The sequence below is a fragment of the Salmo salar genome, chromosome ssa10 (assembly GCF_905237065.1).
Source record: "Salmo salar chromosome ssa10, Ssal_v3.1, whole genome shotgun sequence".
Taxonomy (NCBI): Eukaryota; Metazoa; Chordata; class Actinopteri; order Salmoniformes; family Salmonidae; genus Salmo; species Salmo salar.
In genome coordinates this window covers 10,803,402-10,830,109 of record NC_059451.1, presented here as the reverse complement: position 1 = coordinate 10,830,109, position 26,708 = coordinate 10,803,402, and the positions used below count along the sequence as shown (strand labels likewise).

Sequence of the window (26,708 nt, the reverse complement as noted above, 5' to 3'; positions counted from 1 at the left end):
GGCTTTTTGCATGGTTCTATCAATTATGTATGTTTTCATATACCGGTGTCTCTCGTGAGGTCCTTTTACCTAACGATTAAGGCACGCGCAGCAGTGTAAACTACCTTTAAGTAATTTTGGGGGGTATCTGTACATACTTTTCTTAACAAATGTAGTAAAGTAAAAGTTGTCAAAAATATATGTAGTCACGTAAAGTACAGATACCCCAAAAAACGACTTAAGTAGCGCTTGACAGTATTTTTACTTAAGTACTTTACACCACTGGTTATAGCCCTATTCGGATTTGTATTACTAGAGACGTTGGATTTGTAATTATCCAAGGATATGCGTTATTCCAGAGGACGATTCACACAAGATTAGTTCGTTTTTCCAAACTATTTTTTTGTTCAGTGCATTTAAATTGAAGTGTGGTCATAATCATTATTTTAGTAATCCATCCATGGTAGAGCTACCATTCTTTCGGTTTTCACTCCAACCCTTATCTAGCGCATCTGATTTAATTAATTAGCTGGTTGATAAACTGAATCAGGTTAGTTAAAAGTGGGGTTGGAACGAAAACCTACAGGAAGGTAGCTCTCCAGGAACAGAGTTGGAGAGCCCTCGCCTATGCCATAAACAGCAAGCCAGGGTTGAATGAAATAGCCTAAACTATAGAAAAACATTTTATTGCACATTTAGGCCTAATTAAACTGATGCATTTGGCGATGTTCAACTTAAATTCACTGGCACAATGAATAATACCTTAACCATGCTCCATAGTGATAGCCTAATCTATACTTTTGGTGAATTTACGAGGCATTGTTAGATACAGATGACCATATATAGCCTATGCGCACGGTACTGTCTATGTCTGCCCTGATCCTCTCTCTCTCTCTCCGTCGCCTGCTCCTCTTCGCTAGTGTTTGGTCTTCGGTCTGTTGTGTGTAGAATAGCTCAGCCCACTCATTGATTGTCCCTACATGGCAAGACAAGAAATTGCGATAGCCTACATTTTATGATCACCGATGCACGGTTCTGACTGTCTGCCTAGTGGCCGACATGCCTACCTATGCCTGGCTGTGGCTCTCTATCTCTCCCTCGCTAGCTCGCTCTATCTTTTGCTGTGCTAGATGCGAGAGTTTGTGTTTTTGAAATATACAAGGGAAATAGTTTCCTCCGTTGCAAAAATACTGAACCTTAGGAGTCGAGGAGTCAATTCCGAAGCTTGACACCAAGAAATGCGAGTCGGCGGGCAAGGACTCGGAGGAATCGATTATTTTGGAGTCGACTCCCCATGGAATGTGCATAAGGCCTATTAGATGAGGTGCAGTCAACTTCGTCTGATGACTTGTGTTTGACAGCGACGCTCTGCTGTAGAAAGGTAGGCAACATGTTACGTTTTTTGAAACTGAAAAAAACAGGTCATTGTAGGCTGTTATAGAATATTCAAATATTCACTCTTTACAAAGTTGTTATGCCTTTTTAACATATTTACGGAGCCTATGGATGTATCTTCTTTCAGTGGACAATACTTTAAGTGTTATGCCTGTGCCTAGTCTACATTAAATGGTATTGTAAACAATTTCTTAAGAAATGATCATGTCTTTTTTATTTGAGACTACTATAGATGTGTTTTGTTTGCGTATTGCTGTTCTTACAGCTTCGTGATGGAATTGTTTTTCAAATTAATTGTGTCAAGCTGTCAAGCAATCCCAAGCTTTGCCTAAAACAATAAGGGTAGACCTGGCCATGGGACCATCCCAGCTAACACATTTGGTTCCTTGTAAATTGTGGGAATGTACGTTTTTGGTTTCCCATTTGTTCTGGGAACTATGCCATACGTTTCCTGACCGGTAAAAACTGAACGTTTTTTTTAAACATTCTGAGAATGGAAGTGAATATTGACATATTCTGGGAGCATACATTTTTAGGTTGCAGGGAGGTCCTGAAAACGTTTTACTATGGGTTCTCTGAAAGTTTTCCTGGGAGATTTAATTAACTGAGAATGGAAATTATAGGTTATCATTTTCTATAGTAGAGTAGGGCAGGACGTGACAGGGGGTGGGTGGTGGGGGGGGGGTACTCTCACGTCCTGACCCTAGTAAGATGTCATTTTCTATAGTAGAGTAGGGCAGGGTGTGTTTTGGGTTGTTCTATGTTTTCTATTTCTATGTTTAAGTTCTAGTTTTCCTATGTTGGGATTGTTTGGGTTGATCTCTAATTGGAGGCAGCTGATCCTCGTTGCCTCTGATTTAGAGATCATATTTAAGTAGGGGTTTTTCTCTTCCTGTTTTGTGGGTTATCTTTTGAGTAATGTTTTCCTCTCTGCGTCACGGTTTGTTGTTTTTGTGTATTCAAGTATTTTTTTGTGTATGACATTTAGTTTCACAAAGTGTGGAACTACGAACACGCTGCATTTTGGTCCGATCCTTCAAACAGCCGTGACAAATACGAAGAAAATAAAATTGTATTTTGTCAAGTTCCTTAAATGTGTTGAGAATGTTCCATGGCATGCAATTCCCAGAACATTGTGGGAAGGTAGTATGCAAAATAACCATAGGACAACCACGCTCTAAGAAACATATGGATCTCAGAACGTTATGCTAGCTGGCATGTCTATGTTCCCTTAGCCCCATGTTCCCTCAGCTCTACGTTTCCTCAGTATTTCCCTCACACTATTTCCCTCACACTATGTTCCCTCAGCCCCATGTTTACCCAGCCATATGTTCTATCTTCTAAACCAGGCGTTAGCAAGCCAAATGAGAGGAAAAACAGATTGTAACCCTGTTTAAGGGGTGGGGGGGGCGACAGAAAAGAGGCACATTATAGACAGAAACGTGATGGTATGTGAACAAAAATATTTTTCACATCCTTGAAGTACACAGATCTTTTGGTAACTTGATTCACTGTTGCCTGAATCAATAAATAAGGACCATCAATAACAGATGTATGTTTATTGTAACACATTTTTGTACTTTGAATAAAACTGCTCAGAGAAAGCATTAAAAACCATTTTTACTTGAGTAATCTCATAAAATGCAATTCCGCTGTAATATTGACAAAAGGTCATGGTCATCATGATTGAACATATTCAGTAGGTCCCATACCCTTACATATTCATGGATGCTGAAATAATCCTGATTTTCTACCTTAATACAAACATTTGTGCCAATTTGATTGAAATTGGTTCCGTGGGTACTGAGGGAAAATGGGGGTGAGGGAAAATGGGGCTGAGGGAACATAGAGCTTAGGGCTGAGTGAATATCGGGCAGACCCCCAGGTCATGTGAAAACGATGCAGTAGGCCCTATAGGCTATTTTAAACTGGTTAGGCTACTGTAAATTGACCACAGACAGACTTATAAAACTATACATTACAGTAAACGGTTCTCATTTAAACAATTTGAAAGCTCTAAATCACTTCCATAAAACTAACATCTAAATTCACATGTCATAAAACTGTTGACTGAACACAGCGCACCTGTTTCCAATTTATTTGTTTTCTTTAAAATGATTTTATTTAACCATTATTTAACTAGGCAAGTCAGTTAAGAACACCATTCTTATTTACAATGATGGCCTACTTATCCTGCTGCCCATTCTCTAAAACTGTTGAGCATTTTATGGTATTTTCTAGTAGATGTAGAGACCGATTGTTAACACAGATGAGAAGGCATCTGGCAGACAACAATATCAGATTTCAAATTCAAAATGTGATTAACAAACCCAATTTTAGTTATTATGGAAAGATGCTGCTTTCCTAACTACTAGAAATTGGAGACCGGCTACATTAGATGATAGCGCCATGATTACGTTTTTCCTGACCTCCTGATCATAAAAGGAAAAACATAACATAGTAATTTAGGCCTTTTAGAGGTGGCATGCATTAAAAATGGTGCAATCCATACATACACCATTATACCTGTTGCAATGAATAATTGTTGTGATAGTAATTATCGTCTTTAATTTATCTCGTCCTCTCTCTTTGGTGCATTTATCCAGTGGTAATCGACTCTCATTAGTTGGAAAACAAAATTGAATGAGTATAGAAATGAGGATGATGATAGTGGCTGAGTGCTTCGGTGTAATTACTCTTGTGACTGTGTAGTATAATCATGGAGGTAGACAGGGAAGCCTGGTTGCAACATCTCCCTCATAATGCATCCAATTCCTCCAAGGAATACAGGCGAAATTTGACCTGATACCAGTTTGCAGCCTGCTCCCAGAAAGACTGGAGGTCTAGCCATAGCTGGAAGGGTCTCATATAGTAAATAAAATCAGTAACTCCATCTCAGCAACCCCAACTATCTACTAAGCAACTAATATTGAGCTGAACCCTTCTCTCTCTCTCTGTGTTCAATATTTGATTGGTGAACTTCTCTGATACGTTTTCTTATTTATATGATCTACTGGAGCATATGGACGTTCTGGCCGCAGTGATTTGGGTTCATACCTTCATTGCATTTAGAACAAGTTCCTCAGTGATAGCATTCTAGGATGTCATTTGGAGAATCTGTTTCCTGTTTTTTACATTTTGAGATATTTCAGGTCCAAGCCAAAATATGTTTAAAGGGTAGAATTTGATAGTGCATATGTGTTTCCTGGGGTTGTTTAACAACCATCCTCAAATTCTGTTAGCATTCACTATTTGCGCCTCCCTTATCATGTCCCCATGATAAGGGAGGCTTTAAAATTTCCATTTCATTTGATTGCAATAGTGAATGACTAGTAAACGGACCTCTGAAAAGTAAGTTTTGCTTAAGGACATTAAGTACATTTTGATGTAACGTTAACTGCATTTCCTGCCAAGAGATACTACAGGCTATGACAGTTATGTTTGTATGTTCACTGTCTCCCGCACTATGGAATCCATGGGGTTAAAGTCTCTATCAACCATAAATTATAGTTGTCTTGAAAGGCTTGATTAAAGGGATAATCCACCCCTAAAAATAAAAATCATGACAATGATTTTCACATGTTGCTACCAACCTTGTTATAACTGCAACATTAAACATTTGTTCACGAAAAATATTGTTTTTACATAGTGTTATTTAACACTAACACTGTTAATCATATGAATTAGTGGTTTGGGGTAGATTATTCCAATATGAAAAAAGATTGCAGTCAGAATCCAATATAACTGCAGTTAGTGTGACATGGTAAGGTTGGACCAAGGTGCAGAGAAGAGACCAGACGAGGAATCAGTGGTTAAAGATAAACATAATACTTTACTGAGAAACTGTAGCTGCAGGATCACAGTACACTTGGGAAAAAAACAACAAACACTACGTCTCGAAAATTCACCCAGGAAACAACCCCACACGGTAAACAATTCAAGCTTCTGCTACATAGGAAACCAGAAAAACGCACCTCTTTTAACAGGGCAACAATCATGAAATAATAAGACACACCTGAGTCCAATAAAAGTCTCTAGGGTGGTCTCTGCCTCCCCCTGGTGCCAGGAGGAACCATGACAGTTAAAGTGCAGTATAACTGCATTAAGCTGCAAATACTGCCTCCAAAATAATAATAATTATTTATTTATTTTTTGCAGTAATTTTGCAGTGTAACTGCAGATAGAGTGCAGTATAACGAAGTTCAACTGCAGTACACTCCAGTTATTCTGCAACTACAGCATCCAAAGTATCAGAGTCAACTGCAGTTAGGGCTCTCTTTTACTGCAGTTTCAAAACGGCAATCTTTTTTGTAAGGGGTCTGCTGTTTAAACAGTGTCAGCATGATAAGATAAGCCAGGTGGCAACAGCCTGATCGCTCTGTTTAATAAAAGTGTAAATGTAGCAATCAGACTGGTTCCACCAGGCTATGGAAAGACTAAGACAGACCACTTTTTCAGTAGTGGGGGGGGATACAGTTACATATTGCAATTAAAATATATATACAGTGGGGGGAAAAAAGTATTTGATCCCCTGCTGATTTTGTATGTTTGCCCACTTACAAAGAAATTATCAGTCTATAATTTTAATGGTAGGTTTATTTGAACAGTGAGAGACAGCATAAAATCCAGAAAAACGCATGTCAAAAATTTTATAAAATGATTTGCATTTTAATGAGGGAAATAAGTATTTGACCCCTCTGCAAAACATGACTTAGTACTTGGTGGCAAAACCCTTGTTGGCAATCAGAGTTCAGACGTTTCTTGTAGTTGGCCACCAGGTTTGCACACATCTCAGGAGGGATTTTGTCCCACTCCTCTTTGCAGATCTTCTCCAAGTCATTAAGGTTTCGAGGCTGACGTTTGGCAACTCGAACCTTCAGCTCCCTCCACAGATTTTCTATGGGATTAAGGTCTGGAGACTGGCTAGGCCACTCCAGGACCTTAATGTGCTTCTTCTTGAGCCACTCCTTTGTTGCCTTGGCCGTGTGTTTTGGGTCATTGTCATACTGGAATACCCATCCACGACCCATTTTCAATGCCCTGGCTGAGGGAAGGAGGTTCTCACCCAAGATTTGACGGTACATGGCCCCGTCCATCGTCCCTTTGATGCGGTGAAGTTGTCCTGTCCCCTTAGCAGAAAAACACCCCCAAAGCATAATGTTTCCACCTCCATGTTTGACAGTGGAGATGGTGTTCTTGGGGTCATAGGCAGCATTCCTCCTCCTCCAAACACGGCGAGTTGAGTTGATGCCAAAGAGCTCCATTTTGGTCTCATCTGACCACAACACTTTCACCAGTTGTCCTCTGAGGAGGAGGAATGCTGCCTATGACCCCAAGAACACCATCCCCACCGTCAAACATGGAGGTGGAAACATTATGCTTTGGGGGTGTTTTCCTGCTAAGGGGACAGAACAACTTCACCGCATCAAAGGGACGATGGACGGGGCCATGTACCGTCAAATCTTGGGTGAGAATCTCCTTCCCTCAGCCAGGGCATTGAAAATGGGTCGTGGATGGGTATTCCAGCATGACAATGACCCAAAACACACAGCCAAGGCAACAAAGGAGTGGCTCAAGAAGAAGAACATTAAGGTCCTGGAGTGGCCTAGCCAGTCTCCATACCTTAATCCCATAGAAAATCTGTGGAGGGAGCTGAAGGTTCGAGTTGCCAAACATCAGTATCGAAACCTTAATGACATGGAGAAGATCTGCAAAGAGGGGTGGGAAAAAATCCCTCCTGAGATGTGTGTAAACCTGGTGGCCAACTACAAGAAACGTCTGAACTCTGATTGCCAACAAGGGTTTTGCCACCAAGTACTAAGTCATGTTTTGCAGAGGGGTCAAATACTTATTTCCCTCATTAAAATGCAAATCATTTTATAAAATTTTGACATGCGTTTTTCTGGATTTTTTTGTTGTTATTCTGTCTCTCACTGTTCAAATAACCTACCATTAAAATTATAGACTGAGAATTTCTTTGTCAGTGGGCAAACATACAAAATCAGCAGGGGATCAAATACTTTAATCCCTCACTGTATATATATTGGTTACTACATGATTCCATATATGTTATTTCAATTTTTTTGATGTCTTCACTATTATTCTGCAATGTAGAAAATAAGAAAAATAAAGAAAAACCCTTGAATGAGTAGGTGTGTCCAAACTTTTGACCGGCACTGTACGTTTGAAGAAGGACTGCCACTTAAGTGCTGTGGTTGTTTTGTAAAGTATAGTGGATGGTGGGGGTCTACTTGGGGTGAGTTGGTCCTCTGAGAGAGTGAAATGGGATGTGTGTAGGCCCCACGCACACCTCAGAGAAGTGTTTGATGCCCTCCCAGTCACCCTATCCCAAACCCCCAGACAAAGCCCCTCTCCTTTCTCACCAATAACCACCATTATATCTTAGTTCTAATAACAAACAAGGAATACTAATGATTCACCATCCTTTCCTAATCTGTCCAAAACTCATATTCATTTTACAATGGGTTTACAAGACATAAAAAGTATATATTTATACATTTAAGTCCTTTCTTCTCTCTCTCCCGAACCAAATCCATCCCTCTCCACCACCTCCTCCCTGTTCTCCCCCCTTTACCCCACCCAAGCCAAGCTTATTCCCACTTCCCCTTGCCCCACCCCCAAGCCAAGCTTGTCCCATCCTTACCCACCCTTGCCCCCCAAGCCAAAACAAATGTTCTCTCTTGTCTCTCTGCATTAGACATATACTAAGCAATAAGTTTGGAACATCAAATTGCAATACAATTGCAGTATTGTATCACAATACATGTAGAATCTTGATAATCACAATACATATCGTCTCGGCACCTAAGTATCGTGTTAATATTGTATCGTGAGGTCTCTGGCAGTTCCCAGCCAGTTTCCATGTTTTTCATCAGAAACTAGATGTTTGAAAGCTGTAAGTAGTTTTTTAGGTCAGTCGAGTGTCATTATTCCAGTTTTGGAGTAATTACACTCAGCCACAACAGTTCAGCCACAACATATTATATAGTCTCTGCTGAATGGAAGTGTACAACGTTTATGATTCTGTCCTCTGAAGTAAACCAAAATTTCATAAACTTTGTCTACACATTTCTGACTAAGCCAAAATTCTGTCTTCTCATTTGTCAGGGTGAAGAAAAAAGACGATGGAAATCTTCAAAATGGACTAGTTCCTCCTTCTCTTCTGAAGTGCGTTGGGAATAGCCAAACCGCCTCCAGCCACAATGAACCACTCTAACGAGTCGACCCCACTGTGCTTTTCCATCAACAGTCCCCCCTTCAACTACACCCACACCATTGCTTCCGCCTACTTCTCATCAGTGTTTAGTGCACTGGGCCTCACCTTCAACCTCATCGCCTTCGTGGTCCTCCTGAAGTCCTTCCCACGCACGCAAAGCCGGTCACACTCCTCCTTCCTCATCTTCCTCTGCGGCCTGGTGTTTACCGACTTCATGGGCCTCCTGGTCACCGGCTCCATCGTGGTCTCCTTCCACTTCACCCAGTTCAACTGGCGCCGCCTGGACCCGCACTGCCACTTCTGCAACTTCATGGGCATGTCTATGGTCTTCTACGGTCTGTGCCCGCTGCTGCTGGGGGCCACCATGGCCATGGAGCGTTTCGTGGGCATCAATCGGCCATTCGCCCGCTCGACCAGCATGATGACCAAGTCGCGGGCCGTGTCCATAGTGCTGATGGTATGGGCAGGGGCGGGGTGCATCTCACTGCTGCCCCTGGTTGGCATGGGGAGCTACCACATGCAGATACCGGGCTCCTGGTGCTTCTTTAAAATTAGCTCAGAGGCAAGCGACATGGCCTTTTGCCTGCTTTTCTCGCTGGTGGGGCTGCTGTCCATCGCCGTGTCCTTCCTGCTCAATACAATAAGCGTGGTGACCCTGGTCAAGGTGTGCTGCAGCCAGGATGCTAGGCAGCGGCGCCGCGACTACGAGGTGGAGATGATGGTGCAGCTCATCTGGATCATGATGATTGCTTCCATCTGCTGGTGCCCCCTGCTGGTAAGTGGCGGCCTATGGTACTCTGTCAACACATGCACACACAGAAAAAGTAAATACATTGCCTTCAGAAAGTATTAATACATCTTGATTTATTCCACATTTTGTTTTGTTACAGCCTGAATTCAAAATGAATAAAAATGTAAATTTTTCTCACCCATCTACACACAATACCCCTTAATGACAAAGTGAAGACATGTTTTTAGAAATGTTTGAAAATGTATTGAAAATGAAATACAGATATCTCATTTACATAAGTATTCACACCCCTTTGGCAGCGATTACTGCTGTGAGTACTTCTGGGTAAGTCTCTAAGAGCATTGCACACCTGGATTGTTAAATATTTATTATTAAAAAAATTCTTTAAGCTCTGTTAAGTTGGTTGTTGATCATTGCTAGACAGCCATTTTCAAGTCTTGTTATAGATTTTCAAGCCGACTTAAGTCAAAACTGTAACTAGGCCACTCAGGAACATTCAATGTTGTCTTGCTAACCAACCCCAGTGTATATTTGGCCTGCTGAAAGGTGAATTTGTCTCCCAGTGTCTGTTGGAAAACGGGCTGAATCAGGTTTTCCTTTAGGATTTTGCCTCTACTTAGCTCTATATTATTTCATTTATTTGTATCCTAGTCCTTATCCTTTAACCTACAAGCATACCCATAACATGATGCAGCCACCACCATGCTTTAAAATATGAAGAGTGATGTGTCGTGTTGGATTTGCCCCAAACATAATGCTTTGTATTCAGGACATAAAGTTAATTTCTTTGCCACATTTTTTGCAGTTTTACTTTAGTGACTTATTGCAAACAGATGAATGTTTTGAAATATTTGTATTCTGTACATGCTTCATTCTTTCACGTAGGTTAATATTGTGGAGTAACTAAAATGTTGTTGATCCATCCTACATTTTCTCATATCACAGCCATTAAACTCTGTAACTGTTTTAAAGTCACCATTGGCTCATGGTAAAATCCCTGAGCGGAATCTTTCCTCTCTGGCAACTGAGTTAGTGTCACACCCTGATCTGTTTCACCTGTCTTTGCTTGTCTCCACCCCCCTCCAGGTGTTGCCCATCTTCCCCATTGTATTTATACAGGTGTTCTCTGTCTGTTGCCAGTTTGTTTTTATTTGTCAAGCCTACCAGCGGTTTTCCCCTGCTCCTGTCTGTTTCTAGTTCCAGTTTTCTAGTTTTCCCAGTTTTCACCATTCTGCCTGCCCTGAGCCTGCCTGCTGTTTCTGTACCTTGTCACACCACACTGGATTATTGACCTCTGCCTGCCCTGACCCCGAGACTGCCTGCCGTTCTCTACCTTTTGGACTCTGATATGGATTACTGACCTCTGCATGCCATTGACTTGTCGTTTTGCCTGCCCCCTGTTCTAGTAATAAACTTTTATTACTTTGACATTGTCTACATCTGGGTCTTCCCTGAAACGTGATAGTGAGGAAGGACGCCTGTATCTTTGTAGTGACTGGGTGTATTGATACACCATCCAAAGTGGCATTAATAACTTCACCATGCTCAAAAGGATATTCAATGTCTGCTTTTATTATTTCTACCCATCTACTAATATGTGCCCATCTTTGTGAGGCATTGGAAAACCTCCCTGGTCTTTGGTTGAATCTGTGTTTGAAATTCACTGCTCGACTGAGGGACCCTACAGATAATTGTATGTGTAGAGAGATGTGGTAGTCATTTCAAAACCATGTTAAACACTATTATTGCACACAGAGTGAGTCCATGCAACTTATGTGACTTGTTAAGCAAATTTGTACTCCTGAACTTATTTAGGCTTGCCATAACAAAGATGTTGAATACTAATTGACTCAAGACATTTCCACTTTTTTTATTTGTAATTATTTCTGAAATCATAATTCCACTTTGACTTTATGGGGTATTGTGTGTAGGCCAGTGACAATACATCTCAAATTAATACATTTTAAATTCAAGCTGTAACACAACAAAATGTGGAAAAAGTCAAGGCGTGTGAATACTTTCTGAAGGCACTGCACAGTATATATGCACGTAGGTCAGGAGAACATGATATCCTCTCAAACACATTTTAATCATCACTCAGTATTTATATGTGAGAAAGTTTTTGTAATTTCTAAGCTGGAATCCTTAGCTGTGAAACTGCCACGTCCGTTTTCGATATTACTACAACAAAGACGTTACCTTAAACAACGAACACTGTTTTTTTCCCCCTGACATGATTGCACATGCGATAGTGCATACCCTGCGGCGCTATGATCTTTTTCTACCACGATGCAGGATGCTCCTCCGCCCCATTTCAAAAACAAAACAGTTACAAATGCGCCTGGGGCGAATAGTGCCGCTGTTTCACCTGCTGTGGATTTCAAATTGAATGCAATGTACCATCATTGTCTACTGACTATGACACAAATATTAATTTCCAAAGTTTGCTGCTTCAGTGTCTTTAGAAATGTTTGTCAGATGTTACTATGGAGTACTGAACTATAATTACAAGCATTTCATAAGTCTCAAAGGCTTTTATTGACAATTACATAAAGTTGATGCAAAGAGACAATATTTGCAGTGTTGACCCTTCTTTTTCAAGACCTCTGCAATTCGCCCTGGCATGCTGTCAATTAACTTCTGGGCCACATCCTGACTGACGGCAGCCCATTCTTGCATAATCAATGCTTGGAGTTTGTCAGAATTTGTGGGTTTTTGTTTGTCCACCCGCCTCTTCAGGATTGACCACAAGTTCTCAGTGGGATTAAGATCTGGGGAGTTTCCTGGCCATGGACCTAAAATATCGATGTTTTGTTCCCCGAGCCACTTAGTTATCACTTTTGCCTTATGGCAAGGTGCTCCATCATGCTGGAAAAGGCATTGTTCGTCACCAAACTGTTCCTGGATAGTTGGGAGAAGTTGCTCTCGGAGGATGTGTTGGTACTATTCTTTATACATGTCTGTGTTCTTAGGCACAATTGTGAGTGAGCGAGCCCACTCCCTTGGCTGAGAAGCAACCCCACACATGAATGGTCTCAGGATGCTTAACTGTTGGCATGACACAGGACTGATGGTAGCGCTCACCTTGTCTTCTCCGGACAAGCTTTTTCCAGATGCCCCAAACAATCAGAAAGGGGATTCATCAGAGAAAATGACTTTACCCCAGTCCTCAGCAGTCCAATCCCTGTACCTTTTGCAGAATATCAGTCTCTCCCTGATGTTTTTCCTGGAGAGAAGTGGCTTCTTTACTGCCATTCTTGACACCAGGCCACCCTCCAAAAGTCTTCACCTCACTGTGCGTGCAGATGCACTCACACCTGCCTGCTGCCATTCCTGAGCAAGCTCTGTACTGGTGGTGCCCCGATCCCGCAGCTGAATCAACTTTAGGAGACGGTCCTGGCGCTTGCTGGACTTTCTTGGGCGCCCTGAAGCCTTCTTCACAACAATTGAACTGCTCTCCTTGAAGTTCTTGATGATCCGATAAATGGTTGATTTAGGTGCAATCTTACTGGCAGCAATATCCTTGCCTGTGAAGCCCTTTTTGTGCAAAGCAATGATGGCGGCACGTGTTTCCTTGCAGGTAACCATGTTTGACAGAGGAAGAACAATGATTCCAAGCACCACCCTCCTATTGAAGCTTCCAGTCTGTTACTCGTACTCAATCAGCATGACAGCGTGATCTCCAGCCTTGTCCTCGTTAACACTCACACCTGTGTTAACGAGAGAATCACTGACATGATGTCAGCTGGTCCTTTTGTGGCAGAGCTGAAATACAGTGGAAATGTTTTTTGGGGATTCAGTTCTTTTGCAAGGCAGAGGGACTTTGCAATTAATTGCAATTCATCTGATCACTCTTCATAACATTCTGGAGTATATGCAAATTGCCATCATACAAACTGAGGCAGCAGACTGAAAATTTATATTTGTGTCATTCTCAAAACGTTTGGCCACGACTGTACTCACAGATCATAAACATAATGTTAGCTAGCGAGCCAGCCATGTAACGTCAGCTAGCTAGCTAACAGTAAGCTTTAACTTGCAATGAAAACAACTTTGACGAAATTAGAAACGTATAATATATGAAACTGTAGCTAGACTCTTACCCGGTACATGGATGAATGCTTCACAGCAGACTGCAACCCCTTTCATTATATAAGACGTTCTGTGTCGTTTCCGTTTTGTTGGTACAGCTTGCTTTGCCCGCCGTTGTTGTGTCAAGTCACTCTGGTTCACACTGACTGTGTGCAATGCCATAAGAATCATCTTAAGCTTTAGCCCCCACCCGAACTCTGACCATTTTACTCAGCCCTAGCAGAGCTGGTTTGGCTGTTTTCATGTTATCCAGAGTGTTGGTGACTATAACTGTGCTCCTGACAACAATTTAATTACACTTTTTTGCTGACATTTACTGACACCGGCCATATTCAACCGGTGTTGAGCGTTTATAAATTCATCAGTTATTCTGCGCTCTGGCACACTCAGACGAGAGTGCTCTGAAACAGTTGTGCAGTGACATTCTATTTAAATGGATACTTGCATAGTGGAGTCTTTACTACGGGATACTTTTTTTTTTTTAAAGCTGCGTTAGACAGGATTACCTAGACATACTGACCAGTTCAAATAGACAGAAGCGTGCTGTATGGCAGACCAATCCAAACGCATCTCTCAGCATGTCCAGCCCACTCATTATATCAGCCAATCATGGCTAGCAGGAAGGTTGCCATCTTTTTCTGTGGCTTAACCAACTAGGCTCGTAATTTAACAATTTTATTTGTATTTACAGATGCCATACAAGTTTGTTATTAAGGCACGTGAAAGTTCACATGTTCGAGAAGGCATTTCTGCCCCCCCAAAAAAACATTTGGATTAAAAAAAAGTTTACGTTCAAACGGCTCTTCTGTGAAGTAGTGACCCGCAACATACTCCTAGTTTCCTGAAACGAGTCACATGTCTGTCAAGGGTTATTTTAACTTTTGTACACTAGAGGGTACTATATGTTGGTCATGCATCACTAGTGACGTGTGTGTGTGTGTAGGTAGCACAGGTGACCAGGAAGGTTTAGCACAGGTGACCAGGAAGGTTTAGCACAGGTGAGAGGAGAGCACATACAGTTCTTACCGTATCACAGATACAGTTTATAGAATAAATCTCTCTGCACATTTTCTACAGGAATGTGTTTTGGAACTATTTATATTTTATATGGGCAATAAATGGGAACTTCACCCAAGAAGAGTAACGTTTGGAAATCAGATTTTTGTTGTGTTATGGACAGCTCTCTCCTGCGCAAGTGGCTTTTCATAGGAAATCGCCACTCCAGCCACCTTCAGTCAGATATGTGACCCCTGGCTTTACATCCTGTTCCAGGAGTCAAGACTGAGGCAAAGAAAAAAAGAATATTTATAGCACCCCTGTCTTCACTCGCCCCACATTGGTTGGGACTGTCCGGACCTCATCTCGAACCTGATCATCCAAATGCCTGAATCATTCATCCACAATCATAGATGGACTTTTCTTTATTTTCGTGTTTTGTATTGTTCAATGTTCTTCATCATTAAACTCATTAACTGCACTTGCTTCCTGACTCATCTGCATCTACGTTACAGAATATTGCCTCACAGAATGGAAACAGCAGCCAACCGAGACATCTCCCAGATGGTCGGCAAACAGGGATACCTACTTCGCCAACATCACGGTCAGCTGGCGCATCTGGGAACGGAGTTCTTCGTCTAGATCTTCCCCAAGGGAGTCACCCCCAACGAGCGAAGGATCCTCTACAATGAGTTGACCCAGCGAGCCAGCACCCCAGCCCATTCAGCAGTCTGCCCAGGTCAGCGATGCCTGTTTGTCCCTTCCAGACAATTATGACAGGACTCCATCCAAATGCTGTGCCTTCTTCCTCCAGTGCTCCCTCAATTTTGCTCATCAAACGGGAGCCCCCAACACTGAGCGCCGACTCCAACCACGGCAGGAGGACCAGACTGCTGCGGAGTACGCCCTCCCCTTTCATACTGTGGCAGCATCCAGCTGATGGAATGAGCAGGCTCTCCTCTCCGTTTCCAGTTCAAGCACTGGATAACCAACTACTGGGATCTGGCACAGTCACACACATCACAGCACTACTCACCATCACCGTGGGAGCCCAGCACCAAGAAAGCATCACCTTCCTCATTATCCAGGCCCCCGAGATTACGGCCTGGGTACCCAGATGCCTGAAGACCTGCTTTTCCTTACCTTGTGGTTCACGTAGGTTGAGAATCCTGTGGTTTCCCTCCAGGCCGACATCCCTGAGGTTTACCAGGATGTCTGGGAGGTTTTCTCCAAGACTCACGCCACCTGTCTCCCTCCTCTTTGCCCTGGGACTGAGCTATCGACCTGCTTACAGACTCTGCGCCCCCGCGCAGCCGCATCTACCCCCTGTCGGTGGCTGAAACCAAGCCTATGAAGGAGCACATCCAGGAGGCTCTCCAAGGTTTCATCCACCTCCCCTGCATCGGCTGGCTTCTTTTTCGCAGTGGTGTAAAGTCCTTAAGTAAAAGTACTTTAAAGTACTACTTAAGTCAGTTTTTTGGGGTATTTGACTACTTTTACATCACTACATTCCTAAAGAAAATAATGTACTTATTACTCCATACATTTTCCCTGACACCCAAAAGTACTCGTTACATTTGGAATGCTTAGCAGGTTAGGAAAATGTGGTCTAATTCATATACTTATTAAGAGAACATCCCTGGTCATCCCTACTGTCTCTGATCTGGCGGACTCACTAAACACATGCTTCGTTTGTAAATTATATCTGAGTGTTGAAGTGTGCCCTATCTGTAAATAAAAAAACTAGAAAATGCGGTTGTCTGCTTTGCTTAATATGAAATGATTTGTACTTTTACTTTTTATCTTTAAGTATATTTTAGCGATTTACTTTTACTAGTATCCAAATACTTTTAGACTTTTACTCAAATAGTATTTTACTGGGTGAACTTCACTTTTACTTGAGTTATTTTCTATTAAGGTATCTTTACTTTTACTCATATGACAATTGGGTACTTTTTCCACCACTGCATCTTCATGGCCAAGGATGGGGGTCTTCTTCTGTGTACTGACTACAGAAGTCTCTTCCCCCTCCCGTTTGGTGCCGTCCGCCATTAAACAGCTGCACGGGGCCCAATTGTTTTTACCGAGCTGGACCTGCGGAGTGCTAACAATTTGATCGGCATCTGAGAGGTATAAGGGCACACCCAGATGCAGACACGGGAGGCAGATGGTTTGAGTCTTGATATTTATTCAACAATCCAAACGGGGTAGGCAAGAGAATGGTCGTGGACTGGCAATGAAGCTTTTGGTCCTGGGCAGATCACTAGGACAGGATGGCCCCCACTCCAACATCAGAAGCATCAACCTCTACCATAAATTGACGGAACGGATCCGGATGGATGAGGATGGGTGCTATGGTGAAGCAATGCTTCAGGTCCATAAAGGCTCTGTCGACAGCTGGAGACCATGTGAACAGTACTTTGGGAGAGGTGAGTGCAGAGAGGGGGGCTGCCAGGTTGCTGTAACCCTGAATGAAACGGCGGTAGAAGTTAACAAAATCCAGGAAACATTGCAACTGCACCCTGGATGTAGGTTGAAGCCAATCCACCACTGCTTTCACCTTTCCAGGATCCATCTGGACATTACCCTCAACGATGACATATCCCAGAAAGGGAGTATCTGGCTCACCCATCGCCAATGATTCTCGATGGAGCTCGGGTGGCTTCGGATCCTCTCGAAAAAACAGCCTTCGGGGACTTCCGGATTCCTTCGAAGGTGAGCGAGCCACTGTGGATGAACGACTGTGACCTAGGCCAGACACAGCGTTGTACCAGATCCTCAGTTTCTTGGCAATTTCTCGCATGGAATACCCTTCATTTCTCAGAACAGGAATAGACTGACGAGTTTCAGAAGAAGTCTTTGTTTCTAGCCATTTTGAGCCTGTAATCGAACCCACAAATGCTGATGCTCCAGATACTCAACTAGTCTAAAGAAGGCCAGTTGTATTGCTTCTTCAATCAGGACAACAGTTTTTAGCTGTGCTAACATAATTGCAAAAGGGTTTTCTAATGATCAATTAGCCTTTTAAAATGATAAACTTGGAAAAGCTAACACAACATGCCATTGGAACACAGGAGTGATGGTTGCTGATAATGGGCCTCTGTATGCCTATGTAGATATTCCATAAAAAATAAGCCGTTTCCAGCTACAATAGTCATTTACAACATTAACAATGTCTACACTGTATTTTTGATCAATTTGATATTTTAATGAGCAAAAAATGTGCTTTTCTTTCAAAAACAAGGACATTTCTAAGTGACCCCAAACTTTTGAAATGTAGTGTATATATTTTATTTAAAATTACATTTCAAAAAATCGGAGGGGGCACAAGGGCATGTGGGCATGACTCCTCCGACCGCATTGACTCACTGGCTGCTAGCTGCACTTCTGAGACACCAAGTCACTGTGGGTCTGTTAGTATTTTTGACATACAGATGTAGGATTTTTAATTGTATCACTCCTTTGTTGCTAAAAATATGCAAACTTGTAGTGTATTCAAGGTTTAGAAAGGCTTCTAAAGTTTGATTTCCATTTTAAAATTCAGACTTGATTTGCGAAAAATGTATCAACCCATACCAAAAAAAAAAAACATTATTTGTAATACATATAATTCCCATTTTCTGTTGCTGCAGGATTATTTTCCTGCTGTAGCAAACTGGCTCAAATTAAGATCCTACATCTGTGTTAGATGCATCTGGAAAATGCAAATTATTTGCTGAACACAAGTGCATATGTCATTCCTGAGGAGTAGAGCTTGTTAGCATATCTAGCTGCTCCCAAAAGAGATTGTTGTTGCCCTGGTGCTAATGGGACTAGCAATAAGGCTAGAGGCATGCCTATATGGGAGAATGATTGCTCTGTGGACGCTTGGGCCAGTACCTCAGAGGCCCGGCCCAAATTAGCCCAGCAATGTACTCCCTGGGTGGACCAAGTCCTGGTCTCAGACATCTGTTTGTGTATGTATGTGTGTTTGTGTGAAGGCCCAAGCTGCTGCACTTGTGTGTTCAAACTACTGATGACAACTCTCGCTCTTCCTCTCACTTCCTCTGTCCCTCTATCTGTTGTTTTAATTTTTCCCCTCTTTCTCATTGTCTGTCTAAATTGTTTGTCTTTCCTTCTCTCTCCTTATTCTGTCCTTTTCTCTCTATGTATCTCCATATCCATCTCTCATCCTTTTGTCTTTCTCTGTCCTTCTATTTCTTTCCCTATTACTTTATTTTTCTTTGTCTCTCTATCTACCTCTCTCCTCCCTCCTTCCCCTTACACTCCACAGGTGTTTATTACAAAGACTGTGTTTTCGGGGAGCCCACTCCGGATCCACTACCTGCTGCTCTTCATTCGCTTCGCCACCTGGAACCAAATCCTGGACCCCTGGGTGTACATCCTGTTTCGCCGCGCTGTCCTCAAGCGCCTCTACCCCCGCTGGGACTGGTCCCGGGGCTCCATCAGGAGCACCGTCTGCCGGCTCACCCGTGCCTCCGTGGGCAGCGACCCGCTAAGGGGCGGCGATGGGGGTGTGTCGGTCAAAGAGGAAGGCAAACACCAGTCGTTTAACGAGAAGGCTCCACCTTCACCGCCTTGACTGGTTCCTGTTGTGCATTGGTGTTCAACCTCGTCGGTGAAGTTATTATTTCAGAATCAGAATCACCTTTATTTTACCTGGTGATATGGTGCTGTTAGTGATAGACAACATTTAGAAACAGAATACAGACAACGGAGTTTAAAAATAGTTTACATACACTACTGGTCATAAGTTTTTGAACAGCTACTCATTCAAGGGTTGTTCTTTATTTGTAAAATGTTCCACATTGTAGAATAATAGTGAAGACATCAAAACTATGAAATAACACATGGAATCATGTAGTAACCAAAAAAGTGTTAAACAAACCAAAATATATGTTATATTTGAGATTCTTCAAAGTAGCCACCCTTTGCCTTTGACAGCTTTGCCCAGTCTTGGCATTCTCTTAACCAGCTTCAGCTGGAATGCTTTTTCACAGTCTTGAAGGAGTTCCCAGATATGCCGAGCACTTGTTGGCTGCTTTTCCTTCACTCTGAGGTCCGACTCATCCCAAACCCTCTCAATTGGGTTGAGGTCGGGGATTGTGGAGACTAGGTCATCTGATGCAGCACTCCATCACTCTCCTTCTTGGTAAAATAGCCCTTACACAGCCTGGAGGTGTGTTGGGTCAGTGTTCTGTTGAAAAACAAAGTATAGTCCCACTAAGCCCAAGCCAGATGGGATGGCATATTGCTGCAGAATGCTGTGGTAGCCGTGCTAGTTAACCTATTGGGGATAGGGGGCAGTATTTGCACGGCCGGATAAAAACGTACCCGATTTAATCTGGTTACTACTCCTGCCCAGTGACTAGAATATGCATATAATTAGTAGGTTTGGATAGAAAACACTCTAAAGTTTCTAAAACTGTTTGAATGGTGTCTGAGTATAACAGAAATCATATGGCAGTCAAAACCCTGAGACAAATCCTAACAGGAAGTGGAAATCTGATTTGTGGAATCACTTCAAGCCTTTTCCATTGAAACACACAGGGACTTATTAATTATTTAGCACTTCCTAAGGCTTCCACTAGATGTCAACAGTCTTTACAAAGTGGTTTGAGTCTTCTATGGTAGAAACTGACCCAAAGAGAGGCTTGGGAAGTTGGTCACAGGGGGAGGGCCATTACTACTATGACGCGGGCACCCATGGGAACCCTTTTTGTTCCGAAACGTTTAGTAAGACAATGCAATCGTCCGCCTTGAATATTATTGAAGCTCTGGTTGAAAAAGGCCCTAAAGATTTATGTTATACAACGTTTGACATGTTTGAACGAATGTAAATATATATTTTTTGCACATTCGTGACGACAAGTCCCGCGCGCTTCAGTACATTATGAGTAGCCTTCGGAACGCGCTAACAAGAAGGAACTATTGGGACATAAATTATTAACTTTTTCGAACAAAACTACATTTGTTGTGGACCTGGGATACCTGGAAGTGCCTTCTGATGAAGATAATCAAAGGTAAGGGAATATTTACAATAGTATATTTGATTTTAGATTGTTCCAAGATGGCGCTAACATGTATCGCCTAGCCTATTTTTCTGAGCATACCATGTCGTTTATTGCAAAGTGTGATTTCCCAGTAAAGTTCTTTTTTAAATCTGGCAATGCGGTTGCATTCACGAGATGTTAATCTATAATTCTTTGAATGACAATATTACATTTTAACAATGTTTTCGAATAGTAATTTTGTAAATTGTAGCGCTGATTCACCGGAAGCATTTGAGGGAAAATATTTTCTGAATGTCACACGCCGATGTAAAATGCTGTTTTTATATATAAATATGAACTTTATCGAACAAAAATGCATGTATTGTGTAACATGATGTCCTAGGAGTCCAAATCTCAAATTTGGACTCCAGACCAAAAGACAAATTTCCACCGGTCTAATGTCCATTGCTCATGTTTCTTGGCCCAAGCAATTCTCTTCTTATTATTGGTGTCCTTTAGTAGTGATTTCTTTGCAGCAATTTGACCATGAAGGTCTGATTCACACAGTCTCCTCTGAACAGTTGATGTTGAGATGTGTCTGTGAGTTGAAGACAAATATTTATATGTACATATTCTTATTCCATCCCTTTGGATTGTGTGTATTAGGTAGTTGTTGTGGAATTGTTAGATTACTTGTTAGATATTACTGCACTGTCGGAACTAGAAGCACAAGCATTTTGCTACACTCGCATTAACATCTGCTAACCATGTGTATGTGACCAGTAAAATTTGATTTGAACTATGTGAAGCATTTATTTGGGCTGGTAACTCTAATGAACTTATCCGCTGTAGCAGAGGTAACTCTAGGTCTTCCATTCTTGTGGCGGTTCTCATGAGAGCCAGTTTCTTCATCAGCGCTTGATGGTTTTTGTGACTGCACTCGAAGAAATTTTAAAAGTTCATGAAATTTTCCGTATTGACTAACCATGTCTTAAAGTAATTTATTTTTGCTTATTTGAGCTGTTCTTTCCATAATATGGACTTGGTCTTTTACACAATAGGGCTATATTCTATATACCCCTCCCTACCTTGTGACCACACAACTTATTGGCTAAATGCATTAAGAATTAAAGAAATTCCACAAATTAACTTTTAAGAAGGCACACAAATAATTGAAATGCATTCCAGGTGACGGCCTCATGAAGCTGGTTGAGAAAATGCCAAGAATGTGCAAAGCTGTCATCAAGGCAAAGGATGGCATTTGAAGAATCTCAAATATAAAATATATTTTGATTTGTTTAACACTTTTTTTTTGGTTACTACATGATTCCAAATATGTTATTTCATTGTTTTGATATCTTCACTATTATTCTACATTGTAAAAATAAAGAAAAACCTTTCAATGAGCTTCTAAAACTTTGGGCCGGTAGTGTACATGATATACAACTAGGCAGGGTGAGCATAGAGATATAAGAGAATGAGCATATATACAAATGTACAGTATCAGTATGGCTACAGTGCATTCGGAAAGTATTCATGCCCCTTGACTTTTTCCACATTTTGTTACATTACAGCCTTGTTCTAGAATTGCTTAAATAAAACATTTTCCTTCACACAATACCCCATAATGACAAAGCGAAAACAGGTTTTTAGAAATGTTTGTACATTTATTACAAATAAAAACAGAAACCTTATTTACATAAGTATTCAGACCCTTTGCTATGAGACTCAAAATTGAGTTCAGGTGCATCCTGTTTCCATTGATTACCCTTGATGTATCTACAACATGATTGGAGTCAACCTGTGTGAAGTTTAATTGATTGGACATGATTTGGAAAGGCATATACCTGTGTATATAAGATCCCACAGTTGACAGTGTATGTCAAAGCAAAAACCAAGCCATGAGGTCGAAGGAATTGTCTGTAGAGCTCCGAGACAGGATTGTGTCGAGGCACATATCTGGGGAAGGATACAAAAATGTCTGCAGCATTGAAGATCCCCAAGAACACAAATGGAAGAAGTTTGGAACCACCAAGACTCTTCCTGGAGCTGGCCGCCCGGCCAAACTGAGCAATCGAGGGAGAAGGACCTTAGTCAGGGAGGTGACCAAGAACCTGATGGTCACTCTGACAGAGCTCTAGAGTTCCTCTGTGGAGATGGGAGAACCTTCCAGAAGGACAAGCTTCTCTGCAGCACTCAACCAATCAGGCCTTTATGGTAGAGTGGTCAGACGGAAGCCACTCCTCAGTAAAAGGCACATGACAGCCCGCTTGGAGTTTGCCAAAGGCACCTAAAGACTCTCAGACTCTCTGGTCTGATGAAACCAAGATGCACTATTTGGCCTGAATGCCTAGTGTCACGTCTGGACAGCCAAGACAACGCAGTAGTGGCTTCGGGACAAGTCTCTGAATGTCCTTGTGGTCCAGCCAGAGCCCGGACTTGAACCCGAACGAACATCTTTGGAGAGACCTGAAAATAGCTGTGCAGCAACGCTCCCCATCCAACCTGACAGTTTGAGAGGATCTGCAGAGAAGAATGAGAGAAACTCTCCAAATATAGGTGTGCCAAGCATGTAGCGTCATACCCAAGAAGACTAAATGCTGTAATCGCTGCCATAGGTGCTTCAACAAAGTACTGGGTCTTCCCTGTGGCTCAGTTGGTAGAGCATGGTGTTTGCAACGCCAGGGTTGTGGGTTTGTTTCCCATGGGGGGCCAGTACAGAGGGAAAAAAATGTATGAAATGAAATGAAATGTATGCATTCACTACTGTAAGTCGCTCTGGATAAGAGCATCTGCTAAATGACAAAAATGTAAATGTAAATGTACTGAGAAAGTGGTCTGAATACTTGTGATAGCAAACATTTCTAAAAACCTGTTTTCGCTTTGTCATTATGGGGTATTGTGTGTAGATTGATGAGGGGGGAAAACAATGTCATCCAATTTAGATTAAGGCTGTAACGTAACAAAATGTGGAAAAAGTCAATGTATGAATACTTTCTGAAGGCACTGTATATCTAAATGCAGAGATATGGACATATTGCAATGCAGTATATTGCAGTCCTTTTGTGTACAGTTCATAGATGGCTTGATGCGGTGCGTAGCATAGAGTGCATAGTCCTTTGGTCTCTATGGGCCAGATGGCTGGTTGTTGAGGGCCACAGCACAGGGGAAGAAAGATTTCAGGAGGCGGGAGATTTTGTTCATGAGTTGCATTTTTGGAGAAGGGGGTGGGAGTGGTGGGAGTGGTCGGCGATTATCTTTCCTGCACTCTTCCTTGCCATGGAGTCGTGCAGGATCTCGATGGAGGGCAGGTGGCAGCCGATGACCCTTTCTGCAGACCGGACAATGAGTTGCAGTTTGCTCTTGTAGTGGGCAGACGCAGACCCCAACAAGACGGGGATTGACTCAACGATTGATGCATAAAACCGGATCAGTCTTTTCAGCTGCTGCAAGTAGTACATCCGCTGGTGTGCTTTCTGTGATGTTGAACAACCATTTGAAGTTGTGGGAGATGATGGTCCGAAGGAATTTGAATGATGCAACAATGCTTACAGCTGAGCCATCAATCTCGAGGGTGAGAGATGTTGGGGGGGGGTGTTTTCCGAAGTCAACCACCATTTCCACGGTTTTGTCTGTGAGTTCCATGTTATTGCGACTGCACCAGGCCACTAGCCAGTCAACCTCTCCACTGTACATGGACTAATCACCGTCGGTGATGAGACCAACCAGAGTGGTGTCATCTGCAAACTTGAGTAGTTTGACAGATACGTTATTGGAGGTTCAGAGTTGGTGTAGAGTAGAAGTGAGAGCACGCGTGCTTGCGGCGCTCCGAGTCCGAGTTTTCCCAGCTTCACATGTTGCATCCTGTTGGTTAGGATGTCAGTGATCCACGGACAGATGGACAGGTTCAGCTGGGACAGTTTTGTCTTGTAGCAGTTCTGGGATGATGTATTGAATGCAGAGCTAAAGTCCACAAACAAAATCCTTCCATATGTCTTGGGGTTATCGTGGTGTTTGAGGATGTAGTGAGGCCCATGTTGACAGCGTCGTCCACAGACCTGTTAGCTCTGTAGGCAAACTGCAGTGGCTCGAGGGAGCTATCAGTGATGGTTTTGAGATGGGACAGTACGAGGCGCTTTAAGGTTTTCGCGATGACTGAGGTGAACGCTACAGGTCTGTAATCATTCAGACAGGACACATTTGAGTTTTTTCAGAACTGGAACAATTATGTAAACAGGCAAGAACAGTGCATTGCTCTAGTAACTGGTTGAATATGTCCGTGAAAACGGGAGAGCTGGTCAGCGCAGTGCTTAAGTGTGGCTGGTGAGACCTTGTCCAGGCTGGCAGCCTTCCTGCTGTACTGTTTCCTGAAGAGTGTTGACTGTGATTTATATTGTTTTTTTTAGGTGCTGTTTATAGAGTTCTGAAAATGGGCAGGGCTGTTGCATGGCATTGGAGCTCAGAGCTGGTTATTCCTGTGCCCTAAGCACATAGTGGGGCTCCCGAGTGGCGCAGCGGTCTAAGGCACTGCATCTCAGCGCTAGAGGCGTCACTACAGACACCCTGATTTGAATCCAGGCTGTATCACAGGGTGGCGCTTAATTAGCCCAGCGTCGCCCAGGTTTGGCCGGTATTAAGCATTGTTTAGTAGAGAACAAGGAAATGTACGCAGAGTGTGGATGTTTCTGAAGAATACACAGCACTGTCAGCTTCCATGCCAAAGACCACAAGGCCGTGGCGTGTGCGTGTGCATATGCATGTGAGTATGTGCTTGAATTTATGCCTTCATGTGAAAGTGTGTGTGTGTGCATGCGTGCGTGTACTAACTTTCTCCTGATGCTATGCAGCTGCTCTATCTAACAGAGCAACCAAGCACAGTATTCATCACCAAAGACAACATAAAGGACAACTGTCATCGGCTCTGGTGAGGTGTCTGGCCTCTGCTGGAACAGTGCCGCAGGTTGGTTGGCTGACTGCCCTTCAGACAGTATCCCTCACCTGGGCATATTTTGACTCAACACTCCTTATCTGCTTTATGACTCTTAGAGTTGACCCCCTATTCTGTCCTCAGGTTCAACTCTGGCTGATTTTCATACAGTGAAGCACGGATGGGCCAAAGAGGTGTTTATTTTGTGGAATGTCATGGATTCACTTCCAGGGAGAGATGAGGAGAGATGTTCCCAATATATGGACACGAATGCGTCATTATTTGTTAATCATGAGCATTACTCCAATAAACTCCTCATTCATTGTGTTACAAATCCTTTGAAGGATAAAATATAAAGTTCAATGCGAGGTCAACCCAAAGCTATGAAGTCAAGTGTGAAAACAGTATTATTTATGTGAAATGATGCAAGAAACAATACATATCATGCTGCATAGTTAGTTCACTGTGTATGTGTACACTAAGTGTTCAAAACATTAAGGATTTGTCGGGGCATGGACTCTACAAGGTGTTGAAAGCGTTCCACAGGGATGCAACTCATGGAAAGAGTAGGTGTCCTTAATGTTTTGTACACTCAGTGCATATCTTTGCTTTTGCAAGTCTTATTTTTTGCAGGAAAACAGATGGGACAATGTTATGTCTGACTGTGTATATGGTGCAGATATTTTAGAGTATGTTGTGTCATGACACAGCATGTGCAATGCAGATGTAGAGTTTATACAGTGGTTGAAAGTTGGCATGTGTTTACTCCAAGGGGAAATAAAACATAAAAGGTTACACCAAAAGTTTGCTTTGTCTGTTTCGTTTTTACTACCCTTTGAAAATAAGACTGGTGCGCTCATCCAAACACTTAAATAAGTATATTTTAAAGTGTCTAGACTTTTTTTCTAAGTTGGTGTTAAAATACACTAAGTAACGGAGCATGTGTACTTATGCTGTGAATCGAAGGAACTTCCATAGAATAATATCAACTTTTATCGATACTGTAGTTGCTCTAGGAAGCACAGAAGAACTTGAGATTTACTTATAACATTTGTATTACCAATTGTAAAAACACATGAAATATGCCTAATATTTTCAGATCTCCATAGAGAAATATAACAATATGCATCAGACATTAAATGTTACTGTAAGCCTAAAACTATCACACAAAACTTTACTAGTGTTCTGGTCAAGTAAAGGTTATATGATGTCATTTTTACAAATACACACTCAAACTAGTTTATACATTTATGATTCAAAACAGGTAACTTTCCACACAAATTTGACAATTCAAGTAACTTATTTACATTCTGTTTCTAAAACAACCCACACTGATTT

General features: G+C 42.2%; 1 protein-coding gene and 1 long non-coding RNA gene across 3 annotated transcripts; both read left to right on the top strand.

Annotated features, from left to right (window-relative positions):
• The first annotated feature begins 728 nt into the window (after nucleotides 1-728).
• Nucleotides 729-19,313, top strand: LOC106613504 (thromboxane A2 receptor). Of its 2 annotated transcripts, none has more exons than XM_014215804.2 (3): nucleotides 729-1,360; nucleotides 8,503-9,386; nucleotides 14,966-15,818. In XM_014215804.2, the coding sequence occupies exons 2-3, from the start codon at nucleotides 8,598-8,600 to the stop codon at nucleotides 15,140-15,142; spliced, it is 966 nt and encodes a 321-aa protein (XP_014071279.2). In that variant the 5' UTR covers nucleotides 729-1,360; nucleotides 8,503-8,597; the 3' UTR covers nucleotides 15,143-15,818. The 2 variants fall into 2 exon arrangements, with proteins under 2 accessions (XP_014071279.2, XP_014071278.1); XM_014215803.2 differs by lacking the exon at nucleotides 14,966-15,818 and adding an exon at nucleotides 18,724-19,313 and having other exon boundaries at nucleotides 730-1,360.
• Nucleotides 19,314-23,245: 3,932 nt separating this feature from the next.
• Nucleotides 23,246-26,173, top strand: LOC106613505 (uncharacterized). The gene is made up of 2 exons (XR_001330493.2): nucleotides 23,246-25,403; nucleotides 25,515-26,173. It is a non-coding gene; the product is annotated as an uncharacterized lncRNA (long non-coding RNA).
• The last annotated feature ends 535 nt before the right edge of the window (nucleotides 26,174-26,708 follow it).